General features: G+C 38.2%; 1 protein-coding gene across 1 annotated transcript in view; it reads left to right on the top strand.

Annotated features, from left to right (window-relative positions):
- The window catches only part of LOC110461075, a 36228-nt gene extending 19744 nt beyond the window's left edge, over positions 1-16484 (top strand). Inside the window, exons 4-7 of the mRNA XM_021514360.1 lie at positions 436-1674; positions 7020-7047; positions 14715-14834; positions 15219-16484. Coding sequence (XP_021370035.1) covers positions 436-1674; positions 7020-7047; positions 14715-14834; positions 15219-15793 — 1962 coding nt within the window. The 3' untranslated portion in view covers positions 15794-16484. The remainder of the gene's footprint in view (positions 1-435; positions 1675-7019; positions 7048-14714; positions 14835-15218) is intronic.
- Positions 16485-18869: the final 2385 nt, after the last annotated feature.

The following is an 18869-nucleotide window of genomic DNA, read 5'->3' as shown; positions in this document are numbered from 1 at the left end:
GGGGGTATTAGTTATCACTTGGCTTACATTTCTAGTTTATATTGGAGTGGGGGTATTAGTTATCACATGGCTTACAGTTCTAGTTTATATGGGAGTGGGGGTATTAGTTATCACATGGCTTACAGTTCTAGTGTATATGGGAGTGGGGGTATTAGTTATCACTTGGCTTACAGTTCTAGTGTATATGGGAGTTGGTGTATTAGTTATCACTTGGCTTACAGTTCTAGTGTATATGGGAGTGGGGGGTATTAGTTATCACTTGGCTTACAGTTTTAGTTTTTATGAGAGTGGGGGTATTAGTTATCACATGGCTTACAGTTCTAGTTTATATAGGAGTGGGGGGTATTAGTTATCACTTGGCTTACAGTTCTAGTGTATATAGGAGTGGGGGGTATTAGTTATCACTTGGCTTACAGTTATCTTATCTGTTTACAGGGAGACATTGAAAAGAAGACAAACACATACTTTGAGGATCTCCGGAGGTATCTGTTGGACATGGAGTCACCCACTTCAAGTCACCTGATTGACACAGACTACACTGTTTCAAATCCTCCTGATGAGCTGGAAATTGGAAACCTTAGACAAAAAATTGTTGACCTTGCATCTAAGCAAGCATACTGGGGAGAAAAGATTCCAGCCAAATGGATAACCCTGGAAAAAGCTTTGATGGAAAAGAAGATTGAAGGTGTCAATATTATGTCATATGACAATGTTGTAGAGCTAGACAAAAGTACTGGAGTTCCCATTGATGACCAAGAGAAAATAGATCTGTTCTTGCGCTTTCAGCACGCTAAAGGAAATATGATTTACTTCAATGAAGATTGTCTTCGGAATTACATAGTTCTCAATCCACAGTGGCTGATAGATGCATTCAAATGTATCATCACAGCTCAGCAATTCTGCACCAAGAACCCCGCTTTGGTAAAGCACTGGAAGGCCCTCGACAAAACTGGAAAGCTGTATCTAGGTATGGTGGATGAAATATTTAGAAGAGAAGAAAAATTCTGTCGACATAAAAAGCATATACTGGGTCTGATGGAACGTCTTCACATCATAAGCCACCACGTAGTGGACAAAGATGATGACAAAAGCAACACATCAGAAGAGTTCTACTTCGTGCCATCATTACTAAAGGACAAAGTTACAGAGTGCGAAATAGAAAACTATGTCAAAGGCACAAACGGAACCCCCTACTTGTGTTACGTCTTTGAGAACAATTTCCTGCCAACCGCTGTGTTCCATCGTCTCATTGCTGCCTGTCTGTCCGAATACACAGTAGCAAAACAGGAATCAAAATTCCTGATATTCTGTGGATGTGGGATCTTTGATCTGAATGGTGGGCTGACACGTCTAGTGGTGGCTTTCTATGACAGCGTCATTCAAATTGGACTGTTCAGGCTCAGTGAAGGAGGATTTGCACCAGAAACCTCTACATGTCTTTCGGTACGACAGTTTGTAACAGAGACCCTGGAGCGTGTTCTAGGCCGATACGACATGAACTTGCCATTCACACTGAATTTAAAGTGTGAGAAGAGTCATCATCTATCTCATGAAGGTTTGCTGTCAGTAGATGATGTAATAACAGGAGGTAAAGAAGTGGCGTGTCATGGCCATGAGAAGGATAACCACACCATCACCAGACATAGCCTCCTACATCTTTGGTTCCCTGCTCAGGTATCATCTTCAACAATGTAGTAGAACTCATGTAAATAAAACACAGAATAGTGAGATAAACCTAGTCACACAGTCGTCTGCTATCTCAGATAAATAACCCTGATATCTCAGATAAATAACCCTGATATCTCAGATAAATAACCCTGATATCTCAGATAAATAACCCTGATATCTCAGATAAATAACCCTGATATCTCAGATAAATAAACCTGCTATCTCAGATAATTAACCCTGATATCTCAGATAAATAACCCTGATATCTCAGATAAACAACCCTGATATCTCAGATAAATAACCCTGCTATCTCAGATAATTAACCCTGATATCTCAGATAAATAACCCTGATATCTCAGATAAACAACCCTGATATCTCAGATAAATAACCCTGCTATCTCAGATAATTAACCCTGATATCTCAGATAAATAACCCTGATATCTCAGATAAACAACCCTGATATCTCAGATAAATAACCCTGCTATCTCAGATAATTAACCCTGATATCTCAGATAAATAACCCTGATATCTCAGATAAACAACCCTGATATCTCAGATAAATAACCCTGCTATCTCAGATAATTAACCCTGATATCTCAGATAAATAACCCTGATATCTCAGATAAACAACCCTGATATTTCAGATAAATAACCCTGCTATCTCAGGTAAATAACCCTGCTATTTCAGAAAAACTACCCTGCTATCTAAGATAAATAAACCTGATATCTCAGATAAACTACCCCGCTATCTTAGATAAATAAACCATATATCTCATATAAATAACCCTGATATCTTAGATTAATTAACCCTGCTATCTTAGATAAATAACCCTTATTTTTCAGATAAATAACCCTGATATCTCAGATAAATAGCCCTGCTATCTCAGATAAACAAACCTTATATTTCAGATAGATAACCCTGATATCTCAGATAAATAACCCTGATAAATCAGATAAATAACCCTGAAAAATCAGATAAATAACCCTGATATTTCAGATAGATAACCCTGCTTCCTCTGATAAATAACCCTGATATTTCAGATAAATAACCCTGATATTTCAGATTAATAATCCTGATATTTCAGATAAACTACCCTGCAATCTCAGATAAATAAATTTCTATCTCAGATAAACAACCCTGGTATCTCCGATAAATAACTGATATTTCAAATAAATAACCCTGCTATCTCAGATAAATAACCCTGATGATTCAGATTAAGAACCTTGCTGTCCCAGCTAAATAACCCTGTTATCTCAGATAAAGAACCTTGACACTTCTGATAACCCTGCTATAAAAGATAAATTACCTTTACTTACTTCTAACTTCAAGTTCTAAGGTCACAGGTGTAAAAAGTGTTCAAAACCTTCAAACATCTTCTTCTGTTAGCCAGGAGGCCCAGAGTACTTAAACTTGGCCAGTAGGTACCAGGGACAGAGTGCTATAAAGTTTCATAGAATAAATTACATTAACTTTTGGGTCAAAATGGTAAAAAGTGTTTAACACCTATAAACATCTTCTATTGAATAACCAAGAGGCAAAGAGCAATGATATTTGTCAAGTAGGTACCTGGGACAGAGTGCTATAAACTTTTTTTAAATAAATGACCTTGACCTACTTTCACAGTCACAGGGGTCAGATATGTATATTCCAAAATATGGAAATATTTGCAGATTAGTACTTTTATTGAGAATATTTTCCCATGATTGCTCAAATATCCAGGTGATGGATACAGGCCCTCTGGGCCTCCTGCTAACTTATAGTGTGGTACAGCATCAGCCAATCAACTTTACTTTGAAATGTTACTTGTCTACAATGCCNCCCCCAGCACACACTTCTACAACCTGGAGCAAAGGTGAAGCCAAATAATTATGTGAAATAATGATGAGAAATAAAACTCCCCTTTCCCCTGTAGAAAAAGAAGGATTTTGTTCAAATTTGCTTGTAATAGGGGAGTCAAATTTGTATACATGAAGGGTATGCTACACCCCCTTGAGTCAGAGGTATATGGGGCTATAGGGAAAATAGAGCTACATTTTTAAAATTCTTCTTCTGAAATACTGTAAAGAATGCCCGATGAATCTTCAAATGTTGCACCAAGAGCTTAGTTGCCTGGTGGTTTGTTATTTTAAAACTTGTTAACCATTCTGAAAACTTGGGGCTAAAATAAAGTAGTCGAACCTCTTTATCTCGAAGTCGACGGGGTCGTGGAAAAACTTCGAGTTATCCGAGTATTCGAGTTCTGCGGGTTCATAAATTTGAAATTTGCTGTTTGGACATAGCACTAGCAGTTGATGATTTTATTAATAGCCAATGATTATAATCAATCGATGAATGATATACGTAATCAATATATCAAAAACAGGTATGTAGTTTTACAATAAACACGCTTACAAAAATACTGTAGGCCTGTATAGTGTAAGTTATTTCCGAAAAACGTACTTTCGTTTAACGCGATCAAAACGGTTGGACCATATTATAAATTTGTTATTAAATATGGACGGGCCTAGTGATTAAATGTTGTTTTTGGCTAGTTTAGAACTTGGCAAAGTCTTTCCAGGTCTGCATTTGTATTTGCAAGTCCGTCAAGTTTTACTTCTGAAGTGTTACATTTAAAAATCGAACTATCCCGCTGTCTTCGTCCTCGTACAATACAATTCGGAAATGAAAGTGCGCAAGTCTAAAACAAATCACTGTTATGGAGCGTACGCATAGTTAATTCTGAAAATGAAAACACACACAAACATATTATATCGTACATGTAACACATTAATTCATTAAAGCCAAATGTGACACCTGACACCTCCTCAACACAATGTAATGAACATTAATTATCGTATTGTTCTTAAATCTAACGATCGACTTTCAAAGCCATACTGGCTCCTGTAAAAACATGGACCCGTAAAGCTGTCCTAGGTTGTGATTTTAACTGTGGAACTCTTTTATGCATGACCACGCTTTGTGACAAATTTTCCAGTTTGCACTGTCGTCTGTTTTGGTGTACAAATCATTAAACGGATCGACTCGCAGTAAGTACGGACTCACAGTTAGTACAGAATACTGTTGATCAACATTAATGAAGTTTTTTTTTTATTATGAACAACATGGTTTTTACAGTCCGCACTCTTTACAGTCTGAAGCTTTATCGTAGAGTCTTTTTACCGATTTAGTCTTCTGACGAAAGATTTTCATAAACACGGAATGGAGAGATGTCGTACTATTGCGTTTTATTTGTATCAAAAAAATAATAAGTGTCAAAATTACATTCGAACATTATGAAGTAGACAATGTTTTGATGCTGGATTTACGCTATTGAAACCAATATCTTACTTCGAGGTATCCAAGTTTTTCGACTTTTCAGGGTTCGAATTATCAGAATTTTATTTTCGAAGATAAAAAAGAGACTTGGCCGAGACCGGAGAAATACTTCGAGATAAACAGGGTCTTCGAGATAACGAGGTTTGACTGTATGATTTGAAATTAAGTTGGATCATAAATGAACAGTTTGAAAAGGGGAGTAATTTTCCATGACTGCTCTATACCTAGGTGAGCAATACAGGCCCTTGGGCCTCTTTTCGTTATTGTCACGACTGTTAATGACACTAGCCAGCAGAAATATTGTACTTGATGATGATATATGTCAGGCTGAATTTTAACATATAAGGCCCTAATTATCATTTTTTTAGCTCACCTGGCCCAAAAGGCTGGTGAGCTTATGGCATGGCGCAGCATCCGTCGTCCGTCCGTCAGTCCGTCAACTTTTTCTTAAAATCGCTACTAGTCATGAACAACTGAGCAGATTTTGACCAAATTTGGTCAGAAGCATCCTTGGGGGAAGAGGAACCAATTTTGTATAAACTGTGGGTCTGGCCCCCCAATGGCCTGATGGGTGGGGCCCAATAGGGGAAATATAGCCAATTCTTTAAAATCCTTCTTCTTCTGTAGGAATAAAAGGATTTGTTCCATATTTGGTCTGAAGCATTCTTGGGTGAGGGGGAACCAATTTTGTATAAACTGTGGGTCTGGCCCCCCAATGGCCTGATGGGTGGGGCCCAATAGGGGAAATATAGCCAATTCTTTAAAATCCTTCTTCTTTTGTAGGAACAAAAGGATTTGTTCCATAATTAGTCTGAAGCGTCCTTGGGGGAAGGGGAACCAATTTTGTATAAACTGTGGGTCTGGCCCCACAATGGCCTGATGGATGGGGCCCAATAGGGGAAATGTAGCTAATTCTTTAAAATCATTCTTCTTCTATAGGATTGAAAGGATTTGTTTCATATTTAGTCTGAAGCATCCTTGGGGGAAGGGGAACCAATTTTGTATGAACAGTGGGTCTGTCCCCCCAGGGTCCTGAGGGGCGGGGCCCAATAGGGGAAATACAGCAAATTCTTTAAAATCCTACTTCTTCTGTAGGAATGAAAGGATTTGTTCCATATTTGGTCTAAAGCATTCTTGGGTGAAGATGAACCAATTTTGTATAAACCGTGGGTCTGCCCTCCTAGGGGAGGGAGGGGCGGGGCTCAATAGGGGAAATACAGCAAATTCTTTAAAATCCTACTTCTTCTGTAGGAATGAAAGGATTTGTTCCATATTTGGTCTGAAGCATCCTTTGGTGAAGGGGACTTAATTTTGTATAAACAGTGGGTGAGGGGCGGGGCCAAAAAGGGTTATTTGGCTATAATTGCTGGAAGCGACTTCTTCTCTGGAACCAAGAGATGGATATCAACCATATTTGATTGGAAGCATCCCTAGGTGGTGGGGATTCAAAATTGTACAAATGGTGGGGCGGACCCCCAAGGGGGCTGAGGGGCGGGGCCAAAAGGGGGCAATCTGGCTATATTGCTATAAACAACTTCTTCTGTAGAACTATGCCATGGATATCAATAATATTTGGTCGGAAGCATTCATGGGAGGCGGGGTTTCAAAATTGTACAAATGGTGGGGCCGACCCCCTAGGGGGCTAAGGGGTGGGGTCAAAAAAAGTGTATTACTTGGAAATGGTTGAGATCCCCATCGTATAACCATATATACAATTGCTGAGTATAAAGAAAAGAATGTACATTTGCTTCCACTGGATGCCCCTGGGGTCTGGCCACANCATACTTTCAATTGCTGGGCATGAAAAATCTAATACAGATATGCTGCAAGGATTGGCCTTGGGGTCTTGCATATTCCCTTGGATCTCATTTGGAGAATATTTTGCCATAATTGCTTAGATATCCAGGTGAGCGATACAGGTCCTCTGGGTCTCTTCTTAATTGTTTGAACTTGAATGTGAACAATTATATATAAACATACATGTATACCGTTTTGTTTTAGTTTAAGAGTAAAGATACAATTGTTTCATTGTAGGTATCAGCTACAGACCCCAACCAGGGAGGTAAGATTTTCTGATTAATCATAGATGGATGCTAGATATATTTTATTTAAAGTCGGTGGGTATTTTAAAAACAAATAGCATAGGTTCTATAGAGTTTATGACCGACATACATGTTACATTTGACATATCATAACTTAGGCAAAACAAATAGTATATTAGTTAAAATACATCAGATTTCAAGTAATTATTAATATGGACAGTTTTCCCACTGTTTCAGTTTTTGTTGTATTTGTTGTATATATAAGGTGTGTTTTCTGTGTATGGCTTTCCTTAGGTTTTGATTCATGCAGTTTTTCTTGTGATTTAGTTTTATAGGTGCGTGTTTGTTGATGGTGTTAGTTACAGAGGTTTCAACATTAAGTGTACGTGTGGAATTTTCTGTAGTTGTAAATAAATAAATCAAACTATCACAACATCAAATTTATGAAATGAAAACTGTTGTGTGTAAGAGTAACAGTCATTGATTATTGAACTATATTTCTGTGTGTTCAGCATCGGTCTATCTTAGCACGATTTAAATCATATTACTGTTGTACAATTGGTCAGAGTTGTATTACCCTTGTTTACTGCGTCCTGTCCTGATCGGTCTCGATTCAGTTCCATCATTTCAATTTCATTATCTTAACAGATTTTAACAAACTGTATTCAAAGGTCAAGTACCGTACTTTGGGGTATTTTTGGCTTTACCAAAAATTAGCATTTTTTTCTCAAAATAGGGTGATTATATTTTGGTGTGTCAAATGTTGGCGTTTTACAATCATTTGTGCTAAAATCTATTGCTTAATACCTACTGTTAAGTAGTGGCTCAATCAGTCCATTGTATTACAGTAGTTGTGCTGCTAAATGACAGGACTCCATCATCTATAGCCTTTGTTTACACTGAAAACATGTTGGTATGGTATGAGTTTTTAGATCCAATACACAACCTATTGTATTACGTTTCTCGCGGCTTGTGAAATTTTGGGGGTGTTTAATTTTGGCTTATTTATTCCAAGCGCCAAATAAAACAAAATATAACCAAAAACCCAAAGTATGGCATGAGAATACCTTAGATGAGTTTATTCACCTTGGGATGGTTGACCATGGAGTGCAGAGTAAAAGGTGAAGGTCACTGCGATCTATGCTCTGACCTTTGACCTTTACCTTGAATAAAGAGTTATGTTCTTTGACCTTTAACCTTAACATTTGAAATAAGATTGTTCGACACATATTGTACACATATTGTATACAGTAATCAGATCTGATATGAAAGTGCATCTTGGTTCACAGACTACAGAGTATAAGGAGTAGGTCACTGTAACACCATCTTGGTTCACAGACTACAGAGTATAAGGAGTAGGTCACTGTCACTCCGTTTTTGACATGAACCATTGAAAAGGTTTGTCTTGGGCATTTCTTCAATACTATTTCACCTAGATAAACCAGATTTTGTACAGTGACCTTGAAAAAGATTGTCTATGGAATATGTTCTATACTATATGTCAAAACAAAATCAGTATGGTGGTACATGTTATGATTTAATTGAATTTAATTGAAAAATAATGGACGCAGGCTGAAAGCCTCTAAGTCCATATCACAAAACATAATATAAAAATATTATATTGTCACTGGTTAACATATATAAACTTTCCCAAAAGAGTTATTTTAAAAGTCATTATCAGTAATTATTGTAAATAGTGTCCTTCAGATGGTTATCCAACAGGATCTCAAAGTCCTTCGTGGTTTCTGCATTTACAACCGATTCCGGTAGACCGTTCCAGATATCAACTACCCTAAACATGAACGAGTGTTCTTTCGTTATTATCGTAGACAAATATGTCTGACATGACTTTCTCATCAAACTTCCTCTTCACAATCTTGAAAACATTAATCAAATCACCTCTAGTCCTTCGGTGTTTTAGTGTCGGTAGTTTTAATTTTTCTAAACGTTCTTCGTAGAAGATTTCTTTAAATCCAGGTAGAAGCTTAGTGGCTCTCCGTCATCTGGATATCTTTAAGTTTATACGGACTCCACGCACTGGCTGCGTATTCTAGATGCGGTCTTACCAGAGCCTTAAATAACTGTCTAAAAATCGATTCGTCCAAAAAAGTAAATGATCTTCTAATAATCCCGAGTACTGAATCTTTTTCACTGTTGATTTTGTCAAGGACGACTTCTCCAGTTTTGCTCGCGAGACGGTATGTTCTATTATTGTTTGGTGATCCTTTAACCTGAAGAACCTTGCATTTATTCGGATGAAATTTCAGAAGCCAATCATCAGACCATTTTTGCTTATCCTCATCAGTTCGTATCTTGCGGTATAATTTAGTATCATCCGCGAATAGAGGGCACGATGACGAAATGTTCTCGGGCATGTCATTGTTATACATAACAAATAGTATTGGTCCTAAACACTCCCCTGAGGAATTCCGCTTAAGACGTTCTGTAATTTGGATGTAGATCCGTTAACCACTACTTTTTGATGTCTATCACTTAAAAAGTTTTCTATCCATTTAACAGTTAAATGATGGCGGATTGTAGTATATGAAAAGTACATTTATGTTACTATAATCTCAGGGGTGTAAAAATATAACTCAAACCACTTGCCCCGGGCAAGTAGACCTTAGAAATCCACTTGCCCGAAAATATTTTCTACTTGCCCCATGTGAAATGCAAATGATATACATGTAAAGACCGAAAAACAGATTTTTCAAAATAATAGGATTTTTCACAAAATATTTTAGTCTTTTTTAGCACACACCTGGCCCAAAGGGCCAAGTGAGCTTATGCCGTGGTGCGGCGCCCGTCGCCCATCTGTCGGCCGGCATCCAGCGTCATTATTTTACTTTAAACAACTTCTTCTTAACAACCAAAAGGCCAGAAGCAAACTGGGATCAAGGGCTACCAAATTTGTTCAAATAAATTACCTTCACCCATTTTCAAGATCACAGGGGTCGAATATGTTTAAAACCTTTAAACAACTTGTTCTGCATGCTCAAGAGGCCAAGGGCTATGCTATTTGTCCGATAGCATGCTGGGAAGGAAGGCTATAAACTCCGTTCAACTTGATGTCCTTGTTCGACTTTCAAGGTCACAGGCGTCATATGTTTAAATCATTTTATAGATTCTAATGAATTGAACACAGATATTTTGCCTTTAGCTGTATATTAGTCCACTTTTAAGATTACAAGTGTGAGATTAATACCAGGTGAGCGATTCAGGCCCATTGGGCCTCTTGTTATTATTAGGGCTTTTCACCAACTGGTGAAAAGACCTATTGTTTTTGTTATGTTTCTTCTTCTTCTTCTTCTTCTTCTTCTTATTCTTCTCCTCCTACTTTGTGGAGTCTGTATCTTTTGATTGGTAGAAGATAGGTTTATAGTATTTTAGGTATGTTGTAGGCCAAGGTCTGAAGATGTTACAGGAACATTTTTAAGAAGGTTAAAATCCAATATGGCCACCATGACAAATCTTTAAAACCGCTATAACGCGATAACTGTTGATTGTACAGAATTTGTGCAATTATATTATTTGTAGATAATTTCCATATCTAACTTTTTCTCATTATATGTTAATACAAAATATTTCAAATAAAAAAGCTCGCTGTTGGGTCAAAAGATCACCATTTTTTTTAAAAAAACATTAATCTTTCATTTTTTTTGGAAAATTCTTCTACAGATCGATGTAGAATGCCATTCCAATGGATTTGATGTCTTTAGTTTTTCTGTAACGTTTTCCGTTAACGTCTTATGGCGTGTTCATTATTATTGCCTTTGATCTTTTTTGAAATGCCGACACTATTTTTACAAACTTCAACGATCTTCTTCTCCAATTCTGCCATTGCAATATTAACAACAATTGGGACATCTATTCCTCTGGGGGCCCTTACAAACTTATGTTACTTTTTGGAGCTATTTATATTCCAAGATGGCCGCCACGAACTCTGATTGGTTAACAGCCTATACCTATAGATTTCGTTAACAATATCAAGCACGTGGTTGATCTTTGGATATCATATAGAGATAAGCAAGTGCAAACTTTTTCTTTCATACTGTTTTAACAAAAAATGTCAACTTCCGGTTTTCGGTAGGGGTCAAAGTTCAAATGCACTACATTGGGTAACAAACTTTAAAAATCTTCTTCTCAAGTTCCACGAGGTCTAGAGTCTTGATATTTCATATTTAGGATGTTGGGATGTTAAGGTATCAGGTTTGAAAAAATGGTTGACCTTCATCAACTATCAAGATCGAAAAGGTCAAATGTTTAAAAAAACAAGAGGCCCATGGGCCTTAACGGTCACCTGAGTCCTACAATATTTATTTTTGTTGTTGAAATATGTACCAATTTGAGTAAAAAATAGTATAATGTTAACTTAACTTTGTCAGGACCATGAGCTGATCATTCCTAGACCAATTTTAAGTGAGATCGGCCTATTAGAACTTAGTAGCAAAATAGCGGCCATGGCAGCCAAATTGTATTTCTGATTGACCCGAAAAATAACAACACTTTGTCAGGACCATGAGGCGATCATTCCTACCAACTTTCAGTTCAATCGGTCCAGCAGAACTTGACTTTAAGTTTGAAATAGGTTTTCAAAATGGCGGCCGTGGCGGCCATATTGGATTTCTGATCGACCCGAAAAATAACAACACTTTGTCAGGACCATGAGGCGATCATTCCTACCAACTTTCAGTTCAATCGGTCCAGCAGAACTTGACTTTAAGTTTGAAATAGGTTTTCAAAATGGCGGCCGTGGCGGCCATATTGGATTTCTGATCGACCCGAAAAATAACAACACTTTGTCAGGACCATGAGGCGATCATTCCTACCAACTTTTAGTTCAATCGGTCCGGCAGAACTTGACTTTAAGTTTGAAAAATGTTTTCAAAATGGCGGCCGTGGCGGCCATATTGGATTTCTGATCGACCCGAAAAATAACAACACTTTGTCAGGACCATGAGGCGATCATTCCTACCAACTTTTAGTTCAATCTGTCCAGCAGAACTTGACTTTAAGTTTGAAATGTTAAATGTTAACGGACGACGGACGACGACGGACGAAAACGGATAGCAATAGGTCACTTGAGCTAAAGCTCAGGTGACCTAAAAATTAAAAAAAATCAAGAATATTTCGAAAATTGTTCGATAGATTCACTTTATATTCAGGTATGATGTGGACGACACAAATGCGCACATTTTTGGCTGAAACCATTTTGAGTTGACCAGGTCAAGTTTTGAGTTATTTAGGGGTCAAATTTCATATGTGCTATTTCAAGATAATGACTTCAAAAAACTTCTTCTAAAGTTCTACAAGGTCTAGAGTCCTACTATTTGATACATAACATGTCAGGTAATTGACTATCAAGTTTGAAAAAATGATTTACTTTGAATGACTTTCAAGGTCAAAGATGTCATATATGTAAAAATATTGAAACCACTTTTTCTGAATAACCCATTAATTCCAGGGTATCGATGTTTGGCAAGAAGCATGATTGAATGAAGGGCTTCAAAGGGTGTGCAAATGAATGACCTTCACCTACTCTAAATATAATTTCAAAAGTGAAAGTCAAAAACCGTTTTCATTTTTTAAAGCGATTTTGAAGTGTTCTCAGTACTCTCAGTACTTTGATTTATATTAAGACATCTAATACACGTTGGTAATACTACATCAATTACTACGCACGCCCAATCTTAAAAGTATGGATAGTTTACATCTCTACTGTGGTGGGTAAACATCAGCCTTTCTTTGGCATGGCAAACCCAACCGATATTGACAAAAAGCTAGTTTCAATTCATCATCATGTACATAGTTGATGGACTATAGGACTTTTACGGACTACATTCGTATACAACTAAGTCCATTGGCTGCCTATATATATCCATTCTTTCTCCAACGTCATTTCGCACTCCGGGAATCCCCCACTACTCAGTCAGCTACTGTAGACTTGCACAAGTTATTATTAGAAGGCCAAATCAATCCTTACAGTGAAAAGCCTGTCAAATTGTTAGCCAACAATTTCTAGTTATTATTATTAGCTCACCTGGCCCGAAGGGCCATGTGAGCTTATCCCATGGTGCAGTGTCCGTCGTCCGGCGTCCGTCAACTTTTTCCTTTGAAATGCTACTTGTCCTGAATGGCTCAGAGGATTTTGACCAAATTTGGTCAGGAGCATCATTGGCCAAAGGGTTCTCATTTTTGTATAAACGGAGGGTATAACCCCCCTGTGGGCAGAGGGGCGGGGCCAAATAGGGGGAAAATAGGTAAATCTTTAAAAATCTTCTTCTCAACCAATAGAAGAATTTTGACCAAATTTGTCCTTGAGCATCTTTGGACAAAGGAGACTCAAGTTTGTATAAACGGAGGGTGTGGCCTCTTTGGGGGCAGAGGGGCGGGGCAAAATAGGGGAAGTAGAGGATTTTTTCTCTCCTACTATACAAGTGAAGGGATTTAAACCAAATGCAGTCTGAAGCTTGGTCAGGAGCATCATTGGCCAAAGGGTTCTCAGTTTTGTATAAACGGACGGTATAGCCCCCCCCCCGGGCAGAGGGGCGGGGCTAAATAAGGGGAAAAAAGGTAAATCTTTAAAAATGTTCTTCTTCTCAACCAATTGAAGGATTTTGACCAAATTTGTCCTAGAGCATCTTTGGACAAAGAAGACTCAAGTTTGTATAAACGGAGGGTGTGGCCCCTCTGGGGGCGGAGGGGCGGGGCCCAATAGGGGAAATAGAGGATTTTTTTTCTCCTGCTATACAAGTGAAGGGATTTTAACCAAATGCAGTCTGAAGCATGATTAGGGACAAAAGAATCAATTTTGTATAAACTGAGGTGTGTGGGCCTCCTTCTAAGGGCAGATGGGTGGGGCCCATTAGGGGAAATAGAGGAAAACATCAAATATCCTTCTCCTTTTGTACCGATGAAGGGATTTTGACCAAATTTGGTCTGGAGCATCATTGGCCAAAGGGTTCTCAGTTTTGTATGAACGGAGGGTATGGTCCCCCTGGGGGCAGAGGGACGGGGCCAAATAGGGGAAAATAGGTAAATCTTTAAAAATCTTCTCCTCAACCAATTGAAGGATTTTGACCAAATTTGTCCTAGAGCATCTTTGGACAAAGGAGACTCAAGTTTGTATAAACGGAGGGTGTGGGCCTTCTGGCGGCATAGGAGCGGGGCCCAATAGGGGAAATAGAGGATTTTTTTTCTCCTACTATACAAGTGAAGGGATTTAAACCAAATGCAGTCTGAAGCATGCTTAGGGAGAAAAGAATCAATTTTGTTTAAACTGAGGTGTGTGGATTCCCCTTCTTTGGGGCAGATTAGTGGGGCCCATTAGGGGAAATAGAGGAAAACATTAAAGATCCTTCTCCTTCTGTACCGTTGAAGGGATTTTAACCTAACCAAACTTGTTTTAGAGAATCTTTGGGCAAAGGGAATTGAATATTTATAAATGGAAGATGCAACTTTGTTACTTGTACTCCTTTGATAAACCTGAATGGTACTCAGCAGGTTTTAAATTGAAAAATAAAATACCAGGTGAGCTATTAAGGCCCCTGGGCCTCTTGTTATTATTATCAAAGGCACAACAATTTATTTGATCTTTTTAGTTTTTCATTTTATTTTAGGGATCTGTATTTTAGGGACCTTGGAGATACTTGGAATTTGATGTTTTCTATTCTCTATTCCGTTTTAGAAGTTGACGGTGGTCCCCCGATGACAAATGTAGCAGGGGCCTGTGCCCGTACCCATCAGATGGCCGTTACTGGGACAACCCTGGGAAGGGACCAAGAAACCTACCTTTGTGATTCTGTGGGTAAGACTTGTGTGTTTAATCCAACAACTGGCTCTCAGACAGTAGGCCACCTCAGACAGCCAAATGGGCAGATTTGATTGATGATGGATGTTGTAACAGTCATATTACTTTGATATATGCTAGTTTAATCTGATTGTAAAAAGATGGATGTTCACAAATGTTTTATCTTTTAGCTTGAGAATAGTTTAAAAGAAACACCATTAAAAGAGAAAAACAAATCAAGATTTCTGACATTTTCTGATTAAAATATTATTGGAAAAAAGGGGGGAAAATGCTTAATCACTGCACTGCAATAAATAGAATGTGTGTGAAGTATTTTGTCTTTAGAGAGATTTAAGTTGAATGATTAATAAGTGTCCTCTCTCCTGTCATGTTTACCCACAGGTTGGCAGTTTTACCTTGACTACTTGGCCTCCAAACTTGCTGCAGAAATTTCAAAAATGTCTGTTTACTTGGGTCTGGAGTCTGCAAAATGGGATGAAATTAAAATCAGGTGCAAGTCGAACCTTCATGAAATGTGCTTCAATGTTCTATGGACGTGGTATGGAAGGAATCTAGACAGGGAGACACGCATGAAGCAAATGAGCACTGCCTTAAATGACTCGGATCGCGCAGACCTGGCCAAGGAACTGATGGAAGGAAAGGTGCCAGTTCCAGAAAACTACTTGTACCATGGTGAGATTAAAAACCCTGATGCGAGAGTTAGCAGTAGCGATGCCCGCAAAGTCATAAAATATCTGACCTTGACTTGCCAGAGTCTGGCACGTTATTTTGGACTAGATGAAAACAATATTCAGTGTATCTGCATTGACAATAATGATGACATACAGGAACAGTCATACAACACCATAATGGTGTGTATCAAACAAAAGAAGCTCAAAAACCGACGGCAGCTGTGTAATGGCCTTGCTTACCTAGAACAATTCACAACTGTATCAGAGCTTAACCAGATGTGGTGACCTCGTTCGTATTTGTGCCTTAATTACTCATTAGTTTGAATGAGACGCTGACAAATTATGTATTTTTGATGTAGTTTCATTTGAGGAATATATTTTGGTGAATTTTGAAGGGTAACACTCAACAATAGTCTCTGAATTTAAATATTCTGATCAACAAAAGCAAGGTTCACATATTTACAATTACTGCAAAGTTTAACTGAAATTATTCTTTATTATAAATTCTTGCAACATGTCCTATTTCACATTATATAAAAACTAACTTAGACAAAATAGCATTGCCTAGAGAAAGCAAGCTGATAAGGGGAAATAGTTTGATCGTCCCCATCAGTTGTCACTATACTGTATAGCGGTTATATTTCGTGGGGGACTAATATCCGCGAATTCTTAACACCAGCTAATTTATCAAAAATGTTAACTACTTTTACGGACCTTGTCACATCATGTTGAAAATACTTATAACCCAACGCTGTAATGCAAGCTTAAATGAACTGGAATCAGATTATCACCGGAAAACTGGACAGTCCATGTACAAACAACACTTACATGTAAGTGGTCACAACATTTTTAGCTCAGCTGGCCCGAAGGTGAGGTGATAAGATGAGAGTGAGGACGATACGAGCTTATGCCATGGTGCGGCGTCCGTCGTCCGTCCGTCGTCAACTTTTTACTTAAAAAACTTCTTCTGAAAAACCAAGAGGCCCAGGCATATGATATTTTGTCAGTAGCATGCTGGGATGAAGGGCTACCAATTTTGTTCAAATGAATGACATTTGCCCATTTTCAAGGTCACAGGGGTAAAATATGACAATATCTGTAAATAACTTCTTCAGAATAACCAGAAGGCCCCGGATGATGATTTTTGGCCATTAACATGCTGGGATACAGGGCTACCTAGTTTGTTCAAATGAATGACCTTCCCGTATAGTCAAGGTCCAAGGGGTCAAATATGTTGAAATCTTTAAATAACTTCTAAATAACCAAGAGGCCTAGGGTGTTGATATTTGGCCAGTAGTATGCTGAGATGAAGCACTACCAAGTTTATTCAAATGAATGAACTTCGCCTATATTCAAGGTCACAGGGGTCAAATATGTTGAAATCTTTAAATAACTTCTTCTGAATAACCAGAAGGCCCAGGATGATGATATTTGGCCAATAACATGCTGGGATGAAGCACTACCAAGTTTGTTCAAATGAATGACCTTCCCGTATAGTCAAGGTCCAAGGGGTCAAATATGTTGAAATCTTTAAATAACTTCTTCTGAATAACCAAAAGGCCCAGGATGATGATATTTGGCCATTAACATGCTGGGATGAAGCACTACCAAGTTGTTCAAATAAGTGACCTTCGCTCATATTCAAAGTCACAGGAGTCAATTGTCTTAAAAACCTTTAAACGACTTCTATTGTATAATCAAAAGGTCCAGGGTGATGATATTTGGCCAGAAGGATATTGGCATGAAGCGCTACGAAGCTCATCAAATGAATGACTTTCGCCCATATTCAGGTCACAGGGGTTATTTGTCTTAAAAACACTTAAAAAAACGACTTCTTCTGAATAACTAAAGCGTCCAGGGTGATTGCTTGTTCATGTGAATGACCCTGACACACTTTCAAGGTCACATCTGGTCCACAGTGCATCAATCTTAAAAGTCATCTTCTCAGTAGACAAAAGGTATAGGGCCATTAGGGTGGTGATATTTGACAATTTGCATTCTGGGATGAAGGCTATAAAGTTTGTTAAATTTAATGTCAGTGGTTGACTTTCAAGGTCATAGGGGTCAAGTGTGTTTAAATCGTTTAACAGGTTCTTCTGAATGCCTTAAGTCAAGACACAGATATTTTGCATGTAGCTTATTTTAGTCCACTTTTAAGGTAACAATTGTGAGATTAATACCAGGTGAGCGATGCAGGCCCATTGGGCCTCTTGTTTATTCCTATTTTATGTTTAAGCTGGAGTTTCAGCTATTTTCATTGGCCTTAATAATTGTCTGAATTGATGGATAGGACGCTAGTATTCAACCGGCAATGTTTCCCTCAAAACGACGATTAAAACATAGGTGTTTGGGGGAACGGAGAAACACATGCAAAAACATGTTGTATAAACCATTCTAATGGACTTGCCCGGGTGCTAAAACTGGTTGTCCCGGGCGTCGGGCAAGTGGAAATTTTCACGCCTGAATCTCTGCCTGAACCCAGTCATTGATAAAGATTGTCCGGAGCATACATGTATCTCAAATATAACTTCACCAGGAGTAACTAGATTTGGTATGCAAATATATCGTGGTATGGGTGGAGTGCAGGGTTTGAGAAGTATTAAGTCACTTTGACCTATGCTTTGACCTTTGACCATATCGTTTGAAAAATAAATGTCCATGATCATATGTCCTATATTATTTATCTATTAAGATTAACCAAATGCAGATATATCTTATGCTGGCAGAGTGCAGTTTACAAAATGAAGGTCAGTGTGATCGCTGACCTCTGACCCCAGAATTGGAGTAAATCAGGCCTGCACAATGAAGGCAAAGTTAATACAATGTACTTAAATATATAAACATCATCAATACATATACTCCATGATTTATTTTAACCTGTAGCTCACCTGCTCGATGGGCAAGAGAGCTTATGATATGTTGTGGCGTCCAGCGTCCGTCCATTGTCGTCCCTCAACTTTTCTTTTAGACAACTTCTGAAGACGGACAGGCATAGAGTCATGATATTTAACTGAAAGTTTTGTAGTAGGAGTCCAACAAAGTATTTGAACGAAAATGACCTTGACCTACTTTCAAGGTCACAGGGGTCAATTGTGTCAAACACTTCAAACAACTTCTTCTGAAGAACTGAAAAGTATATCTGGCTGGTTGATTCCTAGGATAGAGTCCAAAAAAGTTTGAGAATAAAAATGATTTTGACCTTCTTTCAAGGTCACAGCGGTCAAATATGTCAAACGCTTCAAACGACTTCTGGGATAGAGCCTGACAAAGTTTGAGAAAATTACCTACTTTCAAGGTCACAGTGGTCAAATGTGTCAAACACTTCAAACAACTTCTTCTAAAGAACTTAAAGGTATAGAAT

The sequence above is a fragment of the Mizuhopecten yessoensis genome, unplaced genomic scaffold (genome assembly GCF_002113885.1).
Source record: "Mizuhopecten yessoensis strain PY_sf001 unplaced genomic scaffold, ASM211388v2 scaffold10563, whole genome shotgun sequence".
In the NCBI taxonomy this organism is placed as follows: domain Eukaryota; kingdom Metazoa; phylum Mollusca; class Bivalvia; order Pectinida; family Pectinidae; genus Mizuhopecten; species Mizuhopecten yessoensis.
This window is presented reverse-complemented; position numbering and strand designations above follow the sequence as displayed.